The sequence below is a fragment of the Bos mutus genome, chromosome 4 (assembly GCF_027580195.1).
Source record: "Bos mutus isolate GX-2022 chromosome 4, NWIPB_WYAK_1.1, whole genome shotgun sequence".
Classification (NCBI taxonomy): Eukaryota; Metazoa; Chordata; class Mammalia; order Artiodactyla; family Bovidae; genus Bos; species Bos mutus.
The window spans coordinates 54,302,769-54,316,537 of NC_091620.1; the positions used below are offsets into that span (position 1 = coordinate 54,302,769).

At 40.4% G+C, this 13,769-nt stretch overlaps 1 protein-coding gene across 2 annotated transcripts; it reads left to right on the plus strand.

The window, feature by feature from the left end:
- Positions 1-626: 626 nt before the first annotated feature.
- PPP1R17 (protein phosphatase 1 regulatory subunit 17) lies at positions 627-13,255 on the plus strand. Of its 2 annotated transcripts, XM_005889127.3 has the most exons (4): positions 627-708; positions 4,374-4,526; positions 5,829-5,981; positions 13,176-13,255. In XM_005889127.3, exons 1-4 carry the CDS (start codon positions 627-629, stop codon positions 13,253-13,255), a joined length of 468 nt encoding a protein of 155 aa, XP_005889189.2. The 2 variants fall into 2 exon arrangements, with proteins under 2 accessions (XP_005889189.2, XP_005889190.1); XM_005889128.1 differs by lacking the exon at positions 4,374-4,526.
- Positions 13,256-13,769: the final 514 nt, after the last annotated feature.

The window sequence follows — 13,769 nt, forward strand, 5'->3', positions numbered from 1 at the left end:
ATGTAATGGTAGAAAATCAGAAACCTTGTTCAATGTGGATTCAAAGGAACCACTATTTCAAGTGTCTTGGGGTCACTAGTGGAAGTTTGCAGAAAGAGAGATATATCCAAGCGTGGATATTTAATAAATGTGTGACTGAATAAATTAATTAAATTTTCTGATCCTCAGTTTTCTTACCTGTGAAGTAGGCATAATCCTACTTTGCAGAACTCAACCAAAAAAAAAAAAATAATAATTCAGGCAAGATTTAATTAAGATTTCCTGTAACTCCCAGATAACTCATTTCTAATTCAGATTTTATAAGGGTTCATTCTAAAACTCACACAGTACTTCTGAAAGATGGCAAATATTGAACATTTGATACATGACAATTACTGACAAATCCATGTGTGTGTGTGTGTGTGTGTGTGATTCATTTATTTTGGCTTAAATATTAAGTTTAGAACTTCTAGTAGCTAAGAAGAAAAAGCAGACTTAAAAATAGGATTGAATTGAGAGCATAGCAGTAAATGTTCAGTAAATATACTTATTTAATAAGTGAGTGAATAAGCAGAAGACATACTAATGGTCTTGTTTCTATACTTCTGTGGTGCTGGAGAAGAAATCCACACACCTGCTCTCCTTTGATGATGTCTACTGAGCAAATGCAGCCTCTGGAGCTCTCAGAAGACAGACTGGACAAGCTAGACCCTCGCTGCAGCCACTTAGGTAAATGATACAGTGTGAATGTCTGTGGTGAAAATCAGAAAGGGGGCGTCTCTGCCATTCAGTTTGCAAGCAAGTCAGAGGGAGGTTCCCTGAAACCCGATAGTTTGAGATTTCTGGTGACAGCCAACACCAGATGGACAGGCAAATAGCCCATGGGTCTGTGGGGTCTGTCATGTAAATATTAGCTGAAGCACTGGAGAGAAGTTCATTAGAATTTAAAAGAGAGAAGAGGCATTGTCCTCTTTTTCGGGTCTGTCAGAGTCCCAGGCAGAGCACTTTTGAGGCCATAAATGGAGAGTGGCAGTCTAGCTTGTTTCCAGTATTTCCCGACACACTTACACCCCATGTGCAGTGCCAATAAAATATTTCAAATATCTCTCTTTGCCTATCAAGACAGAATTTTAAATAGCCTTTTTCTGCTTTATTGTCAATCTGTTTCCTTTCCAGAACTGCATAACCTTTGTAATGAAAATACCAGAAACGTTTCTGCCTCTACCCATTTCTAAAAATGAGACACTCAGACTTTTGATGGATGGGTCTTTTGCATATTCATAGCCTTTGTTTATGCCTCGCCTGGTTATGACTCCGCGCCCCCCACCACCTCTCCCTTCTCCCCATTTACTATCAAGATATGTTGTACTCAGGATTTCTCCAAAAATCTGGGAAATGCATTTGAAGTAAAAGTTAAAATTGAAGGAAATGTCTTGCTCTCTGTATGGTGCCATGAGTGGCACCCTGGGGTTGAATGGTGACCCGTGACTGGTCCATAGCCAACCTGTACCTCCAGAGACCCCACAGCTGGGCAGTACCCATTCTGAGCTTTCATTCATTCAGCAAAGGTCTATAGTATGTATAATGTGGGGGGAGATTAACTGTGCTCTGTGGTAATAAAGTTTTGAAATTACATTTTCAGCCAGGCATTGAAATACATAGTCCCTAGAACCTGGTTTTAACCCTGTTGCCATAACCTACCAACAGTGGAATCTTTAGCCTTTTAGCTGGCCTTCTAAACCTGTTTCCTCATTACAAATTATGGCTAAAAATACCTTTCCTTGTGGGCATGATATAAGAACTAAATGAGATAACGTATTTAGAATGGTGAGAGTATTTAACAGCTAGTAAGACAGAGGCATTGACCAATACTAGAAGGTATTGGTCTATTACACACATGAAAATGAGGTGAAATCACCAAGTTGATAAGTAGCACTCGGTAAAGTCCCCCTTTCATCTCCTTTCCTGTGTGCACAGAAACTTAAAATCATACAGGCCAATGCCTTACACACAGTACAATTTAAGTAAGTGTTTATTAAACTGAAATGATTGGATGAAATTATTAAAATCTCCTAGGTAGAAGGAAATATTTATTACTATTGGCTGAAGAATGATGCTATTTCATTTTTGGTTATGCATTATGATCTTTTGATGATGCAGGCATAATGATGTATGGTTACTAAATATGTCTGGTGATACGTTCCTCACACATATTTGTGTATGCTCAGTCACTCCGTTGTGTCCGACTCTTTGCGACCCTATGGATGGACTGCAGCCCTCCAGGCTCCTCTGTCCATGGGATTTCCCAGGCAAGAATACTGGAGTGGGTTGCCATTTCCTCCTCCAGGGGATCTTCCCAACACAGGGATCAAACCCTTGTTGCCTGAGGTATCTGCATTGCACACGGATTCTTTACTGCTGAGCCACCTTGGGTTTTCTAAAACAAAGAGTCATCCAGATATAATGTCCAATAGACCATAAGTAACTTGGAAACAAAGTATGTTTTACTTCTAGTTTTAGTCCTAGCTCAATGTCTGGCATATATAGTAGGAGCTTTATCAACATTCGTTGAATAAATAAATGAATGAATAACACAGGCTATGTCTAGACCCATAAAACTAAAGTGAAAATGTTTGGCACATTTAATCCTCCACGTTTTAAAGAAGCTCACCTGAATGTTTTCATTAAAAAAAGAAAGATAAAGCAAGAAAAGACAGATAAGAGGAAGGGAGGGAGGGAAGAGGGGTTGAAAAGATCCAATTACTCCCTAAATTTCCCCAACTTCATTCATAATTATGGATCTAGCCAGGCAATATCCAGGTGATAGTGAGTTTCCAGAGAAAACAGATAGTTTCATTGTTTTTCAGCTTCTTAGAATCCTAAAAGAAGAGCTCTTTATACAAAATATATTTGAGTTCATTCATTCAAGCATACATTCAACAAATATCTATTCATTGTTATTAAGGAGATAAAACACAAGACACCTGTCATCAAAGAGGGCAGGGAAAACATATGCATAAATAATAACTAGATTATCCTTTAAAGGTGTTACATGAGTAAAAATGCTGTGGATATTTATAAAATGAGAAAGAACATGCAGGACTAGAATTAGTGAGGTAAGATAAAGATGGGGTGGGGTGAGAGGGTTGGGCTTTCCTCTGAGCCTTTGGGAAAGTATTGGGGGTTAGCAATGGCCAGAGTGAGCATTTTTTAAGTATTTGAAATATATCAAAAGTATCAAATGATTTACCATCATCAACAAATTTAATTCTCTCTGTCTTTGTCTCTCTCACACACACATGCGCACACATTGATTTAATATTATCCCCATCTTATAAGTTGAGAGAATATTAAAGTTCCTAAGTATTAAGACTCCCCCCCCACAAAAAAAGAAATTCTTGCCAAGTTCTCAGAACTAACAAGAAACAGAGTCAAAATTTTAACTCATATCAGTCTAACTCCACCTAATCATTGTTTCAACATGCATTTATTGGTGGGAAACACAACTAAGAATAAAATTATCGAAAGGACGTTTAACCTTTAATCTCCAAGAAGGTTCTATCCAGCTCAGGAGATAGATCATTAGGGAATGAAGTGCTAAAACAATGACAGAGGAGCTCAAAGCACAGCCACAGAAACCAAAGCACAGAGGAGTAAGACAGAGCAGAGAAAACACCTTAATGGGCAACAGGGTATCAGATGGAATTAACTGTATACAACGACATCTGATGGACCTGATGCCGAATCCAGACTTCAGAGGCTCTGGTGAGGTAACGCAGGGGAGTGGGGACTGTAAGGTGATGAATAAGAAGATAAGAAGGCCCGGGTTGGGATAAGTAAATAGGAGGATTGTAAAGCCAGAGGGCAGTGTAAAGACCAGTGCTGAAGTGCAAGCCTTAATCACTGGTGTGACTTGACCAGCCATAGAAATGAAAGCTGTGAGGAATAGATAGAACCTTGCTGTAAGACCAAAGAGAGAATAAGGCTCCCTACGGGCCCTTGGGCCTTCCAAAGAGAGTAAGGCTTGAGTAAAGAAAATCCAGGAGGAACATTCTGGCACAGAGAATCTGTTCCCCAATCTGAAATGTAACTTAAACCCACTCTGTGGCTTGCTTAAGTGTATTTTAAAGTTCCTCTTTGCCTTGATTATCCTTCCCATTTGAGTTCCCTTCATTTGGAGTTTTACAAAATTCTACTTTTCCCTTTTATTGCATATATCTGTGCATGCAAAGTCCTCCATAGAAGAGGCCACAATCAATAAATGCTTTTCTTTCTCAGATCAAAAGATTCCTCCCTCCCATCAGATTTAACTGTAAACCAACCAGTCTGTGACTGAACCTTTGCTCATGTCATATTCTTTTTTTTTTTTTTTTTTTGTATCTTGTCAAAATCAGATGATCTTTCAGACCAGTTTATTAAGGATTGTGATCTCAAAAAGAAGCCTATAAAGGGGAAAAATGTACAAGTCACCCTGAATGTTGAGTCAGACCAGAAAAAACCAAGGAGAAAAGACACACCAGCCCTGCATGTTCCGCCTTTCATACCAGGTAATGGACAATGAGGTCAGTTTGCATGTCTGTAAAAGGGAGCTACTGGCTTCTAGACCACATGGATCTTACATTTTTTTCCCCTTAAATAGTTCGATATTTTTCAATCATTGGTACAGTCTCTGTATTTATCTTAGTTACTCTAAGGAGGGTCACTATAACACGTAAATTCTAAAATATGAGTGGATAACAGAATACAAATTTACTTTTCTCTCATCAATGGAAGTTGGGGGAAGTGGAGAGGCAGGCTTTGCTCCAAACAGTCATTCAGGAACTCAAGACAATGGACACCATCAGCACTTGGCTTCTAAAGTCACCATAAGGGGCATCCAGCAGACCCAGGGCAGACAGAATGGAGGGTTGGCAGGCGCACACACTTCCTTCAGTCACTTCCTCACCTGACTGCAAGGGAGGCTGAGAAATGCAGCCCAGGTCTGAGGCAGGAGCAGAGCAAAACAGTCTTGGGAACAGTTAATGAGTCTCTGTAACAACCATGCATGTGACTTGTGACACTCTCTTGTTTCCAAAAGTTTTGTCTTATTTCCTCTACCCCTTCCTTTCAGGCCATTTATTTAATGTCCTCTCTATTCACAACCTACTCTTAGGGAGACAAAAGAAATAGAACTTTTCCTTTCTGGAAAGAAACTTTCCATTTTATAAAACGGAGATAAGAGAAACACATAAGCAGCTGAAATATGCAGTAAGAGATAACATCATAAAGGAGGCCTCAGATAAGGACCCTGGGAGCTCAGTTTGGGCTATGAACTGTAGACTGGTTTTCTAGAGGAGGCTGTTTTTAGAGAGTTTGTGCATAATGGAGAGAACGTTCATGTGTAGAAGAGGGGAGAGGAAGCAGGTGGTGGAAGCAGAGAACTAGTTAAGCCAGTGAGAACTAGTTAAGCTACATAGTAGCACATAGCTTATGGAACAGCAAATGCCCCATCGCTCTAGCAAGGGTAGGCTTCAGCAGCAGACAAAACTCAGCTCAATTCCTCCAGCACATCTTTGCCTCACTTTCTTCAGCAAAGTAACAGTGGTAGTATTAAAAAACCTCATGGTTTTGTGAGGCTAAAATGAAATCAGTCATGTAAAAACCCTTTGTATAAAGCATGTTATCTAGTGTAGCCTCTATAGATATGAATTCTTATGATAAAGAACCTGCTTTTATTAAGATATTTGAAAAGTTGATTATTAGATGTTTGCACATCACCAGATGCATGTGCAAATATGGACACACTGTCCTTGTGTTCTGAGACATATGTGTTTCACCCTGTTTCTCCCTCTGTTCTCCTAACTATGCAGACGTCCTTTCAGAACATTTAATTACAAGATACGATGTCCAAGACATACAACCAAAGGGCAAAATGAGTCCAGTTCTTCATAACACTGACCTGGAACAGAAAAAGCCAAGGAGAAAAGACACACCTGCCCTGCATGTGTCCCCCTTTGCAGCAGGTAAAAGCGCTGGTGCAGGGCATTTGCAAGGGATGATGGGAACAGGTCAAGAGCCTTACCATCTGGAGTGCCACAGGATCAGCCTCTGTCCTGGCCCGGCAGTCTGTGTCTCCCAGGAACATTCACGGGAGGAGTATTTACTGCTGCCTCTCAGGTTTGCCTTCCTTGGCAGTTTCCCTGGGGCTGGCTTGGAGCTGGGTGAGGATCAGAGCATAACTCATGCTTCAGCAGAACTGGTTAGATCCACTGAGTCAATAAAATAGAAATGTCAGTGGGTCCTTGAAAAGAATTTAAATACCCTCCTCCCCAGTCACCCAGGGATCTTGCATCCTATGACTGATGGTTGATTCTCCCAAAACACCTGGATATATTGACCAAATCCTCAAAAGAAGAGAGAGAGAGGGAGAGGGAGGGGGAGAGAGAGAGCTGCAAAAATAATGATAGCTCTGTCTATGTGAGTCAAATCAAACCAAAAAATCTTGCTGAACTATGGGCACAGTCCCACACTATAGGGCAGCCAGTGTGTGAGATATAGTTTTGTCCCTGAGAATTTTAGGTACAAGTTGGGAAATTGGGGAATGAGACGAGTAAGTCATGGTCACAGTATAAGATGGGAGTGTGTGTGTTTGTTTTATACAGATAGTCTGGGGTGGGAGAATGGCAGAGGAGAAAATGCACTAATGTTTATTGAAAGCCTACTAAATGTTAGGCACTGGATTTGGCATGTCTCACGGATTTTCAAAAAATCAACTGAATAACACAATGAAATAGATATCATCTCACTTTACAGATATAGAAATTGAGAGAGGATTTAAGTAACTTAGCTACTCTAAAATCTTTTGTTGATGAAATTGATGGATAGATAGCTGATTGGCTAATTGATGATGGGATGATTAGAAGGACTGATGAATGGATCAAAGTATGCTCATGATCAAACACTGTTATGTGACAGAGCTGGGGCTCCAATCCAGGTTTGTCTCATCTGTGAGCAGTTTTTCATCGTATCATGCTATGGTTTGGACCTATAGCATTACAGCAATCCAGAAGGGACACTTTTGGGAGACGATGAGATTTAGTCATTATTATAAGACTGTGTTTTCCCATGATTTCATCTAATAACAAAATTGAAAGATGGCTCAGAAGACATCATAAAAAGGCAATCAGGGAAGAAGACTGATTTCTGAGAAAAGCCAGGCAAAGAGGCATGAAGCATGAGGAGGCACTTGTCTGGAGAAATGGACCAAGGACCCATCCATAGGCTGTGAATCTGCCTTAGCCATGCTTCTCATAGTTTTCATGCATCCCTACCTGCCCCTTGATCCTCAAATCCATCGCATGTTTTCTCCACGCTCTGCCTTTGTCCACATATAGTCACCTTTTACGACAGCCAGCTCTAGGTCTCTACCAACAGACACCTCCAAGTCCAGAATGAATCTTTTTAATTCTAAACCTTTTTTTTTTTTTAATTCGAGCTGGATGTGCAAATACCAAGACTTTGCCTTCTCTTTTAGTATTGTCCTTATCGTTCTTGTTGCTGTTACTGTAGCTGTTATTTAACTGACTTACATCTAAGACTTTTTGATGAAGTCATTAGAAATGGCCTGGGATTGCCTTATGTTGCTGGTATTGACCTTGATAACTGGTCCAGTCCCTCCTATGTAGCCCCCACTCCGTAAGTATCTGTTGATTTGGTATTCTATTTGGCAATCATGATTCAGCATTTAAAGTTCTCCATTAGGAGACTGTTTTCTGCTCATTCTTTATTGAAGTTAAATTTTATTGAAGTTTTATTGAAGTCCTTTATTTTATTGAAGTCCTTCTAGGGGAAGACTTGGAAGAGGAACAAAACTGTTTATGGGCAGAGAATTACTTTAGTACACAGCATTGAACATGGGTTTTGGAGTCAGAAAGGTGTAGGCTTGATCTCTGGTTCTGCTTCATTCTAGCTTAATGACTTTGGGCAACTAACATAAACTAGAAGAGCCTCCTTTATTTTATCCATCTCTCAAAGAAAAACCATAAAACGCATCTCCCAACATTGTTAAAAAACTTAAATAAAGTGTATAAAGCACCTAGCACACTTCCTGGCTTATTGAAAGTCTTCAGTAAACAATAGTTTGCCTCCGTCCTCTTTTCAACATTATATTCTTTCAGATGTTAAACCATCTCTAAAGGTGAGAATTTTTCTAGCCACAGTGTTTTACCTCTCCGTGGAAAGCTGCTGATTCAAGGAACTTCCTAAAATGTTGAGCTCTATTTCTCCGGCAGTGGAGGCTCCCTACATCCCAAAATCAATATTCTAAGAGAACAAGCTTCCTGGACAAATAAAAAATGTTTATCAAACTGTGCAGAGTACACAAGAGTGTTGGGGGAGGGGTTGCTGTATATTCATAGACTATACACATTATTGAATTCCTTGAATCAGCAAATCTCTGTCTTGCAAGTATTTGCAATTATCATGTTCTATGATTCCAGCTTTTATTAGCATATTAGCTAAAGTACTTTATTTTTGAAGAGCCTTTTAGTATCTAAAGATTTGGCAGTAATCAAAATGTTAGTTAAGCTGATAAGGATAGAGCCTTCAGCAGATGTTTAGAGAGACTCACATTGGTTTTAATAAGGATGTTGAGAGGAATTTGCAGAAAAATGCTCTCCAGAGACATCTCCTCTCATTAGCCCTTGGCAAGGGAAGGCTGGACAAGGATTCACTCTCTCCTTTAAATTTCCAGCTAACTACCTTCATTCCTGGAGGTTAACGAGCTTTTGTGACAGATTCCAACCACCAGACAACTCCTCTGAGCAGTAAGGAGCCATCTTGGGCTTCCTCTCCAGCCCAAGCTTTGCTCTCAGTGTGACCCGAGGTTGCCAGGGCCAAAGAGCTGAGGGGCAGGGAGCATTGGGTTGGGATTGGTTAGATCTGAGTAGCCAAGATCCACTTAAGAATCTTTAGTTGAGATCTGTGGCAAAAGAAACCCTAGAAAGTAATGAATAATTTGGCTGAAAGTCTTAAAGAGAAGCCTCCTAGGTAATTGACCCATGAACTGTGAACACTTGGAGATCAAAGCTCAATATTGTGCTTGTAGAAAGGAGACAGGTGTGTCCTTTGAAACTGATGTCTCTTCTGTCCTGCCGAGAATAGAGCACTCTCTCTGGTGTGGTTGACCAGGAACAGTGGTATATTAGGTCTGACTGCCTTAGATCCACACACATCTGTGATGCAGGTGACCACCTTTGGATGGTGCTCTGGCTGGGATCATAACTGAAGACAGGTTGCTGCAGAGCTAACTGACACTTTAGAGGTCTTGGACTGACAGCTTCAGCCTTAAAAGCACATCACGTTCTGAGAAGTAGCCAAGTTCCCTAAACTTGCCTACAGAAAGAGTGGAAGGGAAAGAGTTAACATTTTCTAAATCCCTACTATATTCCAAGTCTTGTGCTGGATATTAGAATATCCTCTGAGACTCTCATAATTTGGTGGGCATACAGATGTCTTGTCCAGTAATTCCTACAATGTGAAAAATATTTTAACAGAGGTTCATGTAAGGTGTGAAAGTGAAAGTATTAGTCACTCAGTCATGTCTGACTCTTTGTGACCCCATGGACTGTGGCCCACCAGCCTCCTCTGTCCATGGAATTCTCCAGGCAAGGATACTGGAGTGGGTTGCCATTTCCTACTCTGGGGGATATTCCCGACCCAGGGAACGAGCCCAGGTTTCATGCACTGCAGGCAGATTCTTTACCATCTGATCCACCAAGGAAGTCTTCATGGTAAGGTGTGGTTGAAGCCAAAAAGAATGTTTGACTAGATCTTTACTGATGGGATCACCTCCTGTGGTAGGTACAAAGTATGTTTCCTCCAGTTTTACAGATGAATAAACTGAAATTCACACAGGTTGAGTTACCTGCTCCAAACTGAATGAATGGCCACTGAAAGCAAAGTTTTCCAGCTCTAAAGCACATTGCATTGATAACACACCTTAGCTTCTACAGGAAAATGTGAGGATCATGATCAAGTTAAGCCAGTTAAACCAGACTAGTGTTTATCAAAAGTCATTCATCTTTAAATAATCAAAGGTAATAAAATGAAGCATCAAGAGTAAGAACATAGAGATGACATATAAATGCTACTGATTTAAGCCTCATCCTAAGCAACAAGATCCATGAAATCAAGACTGTGACAAGTTACCACATTTTTTTTTCATTCTAAGACATTAAAGTGAATGCTTAACTACACTAATATAAATGTTAGTTCACTTTCCATTTGAAATCATCTCCTGTGTCCCTGTGGAAAGCCTAGCCTACTTTGGGAAGGGCTGACCTCTTCCTTTCCCTGAAATCTCAGTACTTTTTCCCCCTGTCCAGATGCTTGTATAACTTGGTGTCAAGGATACTAAAAATAACCAGAAAGTTGAATTTAGAACATGTAGAGGAACCAGAGGTCAAAATGCCAACATCCAGTGGATCATCAAAAAATCAAGAGAGTTCCAGAAAAAACATCTATTTCTGCTTTATTGGCTATGCCAAACCCTTTGACTGTGTGGATCACAACAATCTGTGAAAAATTCTTAAAGAGATGGGAATACCAGACCACCTGACCTGCTTCCTGAGAAATTTGCATGCAAGTCAAGAAGCAATAGTTAGAACTGGACATGGAACAACAGACTGGTTCCAAATAGGGAAAGGAGTATGTCAAGGCTTATATTGTCACTATGCTTATTTAACTTATATGCAGAGTACATCATGAGAAACGCTGGACTGGATGAAGCAGAGCTAGAGTCAGGATTGGTGGGAGAAATATCAATAACCTCAGGTATGCAGATGACACCACCTTTACGGCAGAAAGCGAAGAACTAAAGAGCCTCTTGATGAAAGTGAAAGAGGAGAATGCAAAAGTTGACTTAAAGCTCAACAGAAAACAAAAATCATGGCCTCTGGTCTCATCACTTCATGGGAAATAGATGGGGAAACAAAGGAAATAGTGAGAGACTTTTATTTTGGGGGCTCCAAAATCACTGCAGATGGTGACTGCAGCCATGAAATTAAAAGACACTTACTCCTTGGAAGGAAAGTTATGACCAACCTAAATAGCATATTGAAAAGCAGAGACATTACTTTGCCAACAAAGGTCTGTCTAGTCAAGGCTATGGTTTTTCCAGTGGTCATGTATGGATGTGAGAGTTGGACTGTGAAGAAAGCTGAGCAATGAAGAATTGATGCTTTTGAACTGTGGTGTTGGAGAAGACTCTTGAGAGTCCCTTGGACTGCAAGGAGATTCAACCAGTCCCTTCTAAAGGAGATCAGTCCTGGGTGTTCTTTGGAAGGACTGATGCTAAAGCTGAAACTCCAATACTTTGGCCACCTGATGCAAAGAGCTGACTCATTTGAAAAGACCCTGATGCTGGGAAAGATTGAAGGCAGGAGAAGGGGACGACAGAGGATGAGATCGTTGGATGGCATCACCAACTCAATGGACATGAGTTTGAGCATGCTCTGGGAGTTGGTGATGGACAGGGAAGCCTGGAGTGCTACAGTTCATGAGGTCGCAAAGAGTCAGACATGACTGAGTGACTGAACTGTCTGTCCACTTTGAATCTACCAAAAATTGGATTAATGTGAAGAAATATCAAGGCAAGAAGGATGGGATACTTGGGAACTCAGCATGGCTAACTCTATGTTCTCTTACCAAGACAGCATACATTCCAAATAAAAATTCAAACTTCTGTGTGGCTGATATAAGAGAAAATATCTCCCACTGTGTTTCATAAGTGATTTATACAAAAGCCTTAGTTTCAACCAGACTCCTGAAATTGTTTTTCTCCTGCAATAAATATCAGCTAATTGGTAAAGAACCCATATAAACAAACTAGCGACTGAATCAAATGAATAGTCATTAAGATCAAAGCACAGTTTTCATTAATTTGCCACTGTTGAATGGAGTCCAGTGTTGTAAAAAGGCCTCTTGTGGTGCACAGCTTTCCTCCCTTAAGTTTAGATCTTTATGTAATGCTTCATGAACGGAAAGGTCTCTAATTATGGAAAGGGGTGGGAGATTGTGCAAGGCAGTGGTGGGAAAACAAAGCTGATAGATGGAGTGAGATGATAGAAAGCATGGAGGACTGGTCTTGGATCACAGCTCCCTTTCCTTTTATTAAAATGATCCCATTTCATAACTCACAGGATGAGCAGAACCACCCAGACCTTGAATGGCCTTTTCTGGGTTGACCAGTCCAGAAAATGGTTCTCAGGCTTCTAAATTCCACAGATCAGTAAACTTTTAAAGCAAGATATTGTGGAGTCTAAAAGAGGGATCACAACTTTGAGCTTTGCCTAGTGAGGATGCTGAAAATACAGCCATCAAATATCCCTAAAACTTCATAAAAGAAAGAATATTTTGATCCCTTAAAGAAGAGAAAGAATTGTTTTAAAATAAGGACAATTTTTTAAACTAGAGCCATAGAGCTGTATGAAAAAATTCACTGCATTTTTCTTATTTTCTCATTTTGCTCTAAACCACATGAACTTTATCAATCTACTAGCACTGACATTCGGAAATGGCATGTTCAGAGTCTCAGTTCAGTATTTTCCCCAGATGTTAGTAAAATATGTGTAGTTTGACTTCGTGAGGTTTACCAGTTCTTTTCTAAGGGAAAATAAACTAGCAAATTGTGCAAGCAAAGGAAACACTAAGTTGCTCACAGGTACAGCACTGGGCTAAGCATTATTTCATACTTCTTATCTAATTGTCACCATAACCCTTAATATAAGTATTAATGCCCTCATTTTATATACAAGAAAATTTCAGTCTGAAAGTGTAACCTGGCCCAGTACAGATTAAGTGAGTGGTAGAATGAGAAATCCAAAGCGGTTAGACTCCCAAATTTGTACGTTTTCCATCCTAACTGCTGCAAGCATAATTGCAGAATGTAGAGAAGGGGGTGAAGGTTGCCTGTGGCTCCCAGGCTGAGCATCTCTTCTAACCAGAGCAGTATTCTCATTGAGCCACAGCTCCTCTGGGAAAGCCAAATAAGGCCACTCAGCGCTCTCTCTCTCTCTCTCTGTTGGCATCTTTAGCAGCTAGCTTTGCAGCCACTAAAACTTTTCGGGGTTGCCATGCTCCTGTGGACTGTCTGTGCTGTAAAGTCATCTACTATTTTAATTAGAGGCACTTAATTGCAGATGTTCTTTGTTTTTCAGGTGTGACACTGCTCAGGGACGAGAGACCCAAAGTGATCGTGGAAGATGATGAAAAAGATGGTGACAAGATAGCTATTTAAAGATATTTCCCCTGAGACCACTTGTAAATAGGTTAGATTGGTTTCCTATGGCAATCTAGCAAAAAATAGGCTTGTGTCTGCTCTCATTTTGTCATAGTCCACCTTTAACATCCAGGCACCTTTTCCCCAGGAGGCACACTATATCAGATCGCTAGTCACCTCTTTGTCTCTTCTTTCTTAGATCTAGTTTCAATCCCACTGCTTGAATTTTCATTTTTCTGATGAAAAGTGGAAAGAAAGCAGACCATCTTAAACTCGGTAGATAATAGGGAAAGCTTTAGTGCTCAGCCCCTGCATCAGTTCATGGAGCAAAGAACATGGATAACAGGGGAACTGTATATTTTTTGGTTTGTGCTGCCGCATGGACTTGACTTCACATCATTCAGCACCAGTTCAAGTGGGGGTTCCCTCGTGCCAATTAGGGAAGAGAATGTTTGGGTTCTAACCCACTGATTGCTTTGGAGAACATAGTCTTTTATCTCTTTTATCCTCTCTCAAGAGTCCAAGTGTCTCT

Bases quoted from the DNA above. Each gene is read 5' to 3' on its own strand.
- PPP1R17 (XM_005889127.3), top strand. From the start codon at position 627: ATGATGTCTACTGAGCAAATGCAGCCTCTGGAGCTCTCAGAAGACAGA. The intron at 709-4,373 runs GTAAATGATACA...TGTCAAAATCAG, and splicing joins CCCTCGCTGCAGCCACTTAG to ATGATCTTTCAGACCAGTTT. The intron at 4,527-5,828 runs GTAATGGACAAT...CTAACTATGCAG, and splicing joins TGTTCCGCCTTTCATACCAG to ACGTCCTTTCAGAACATTTA.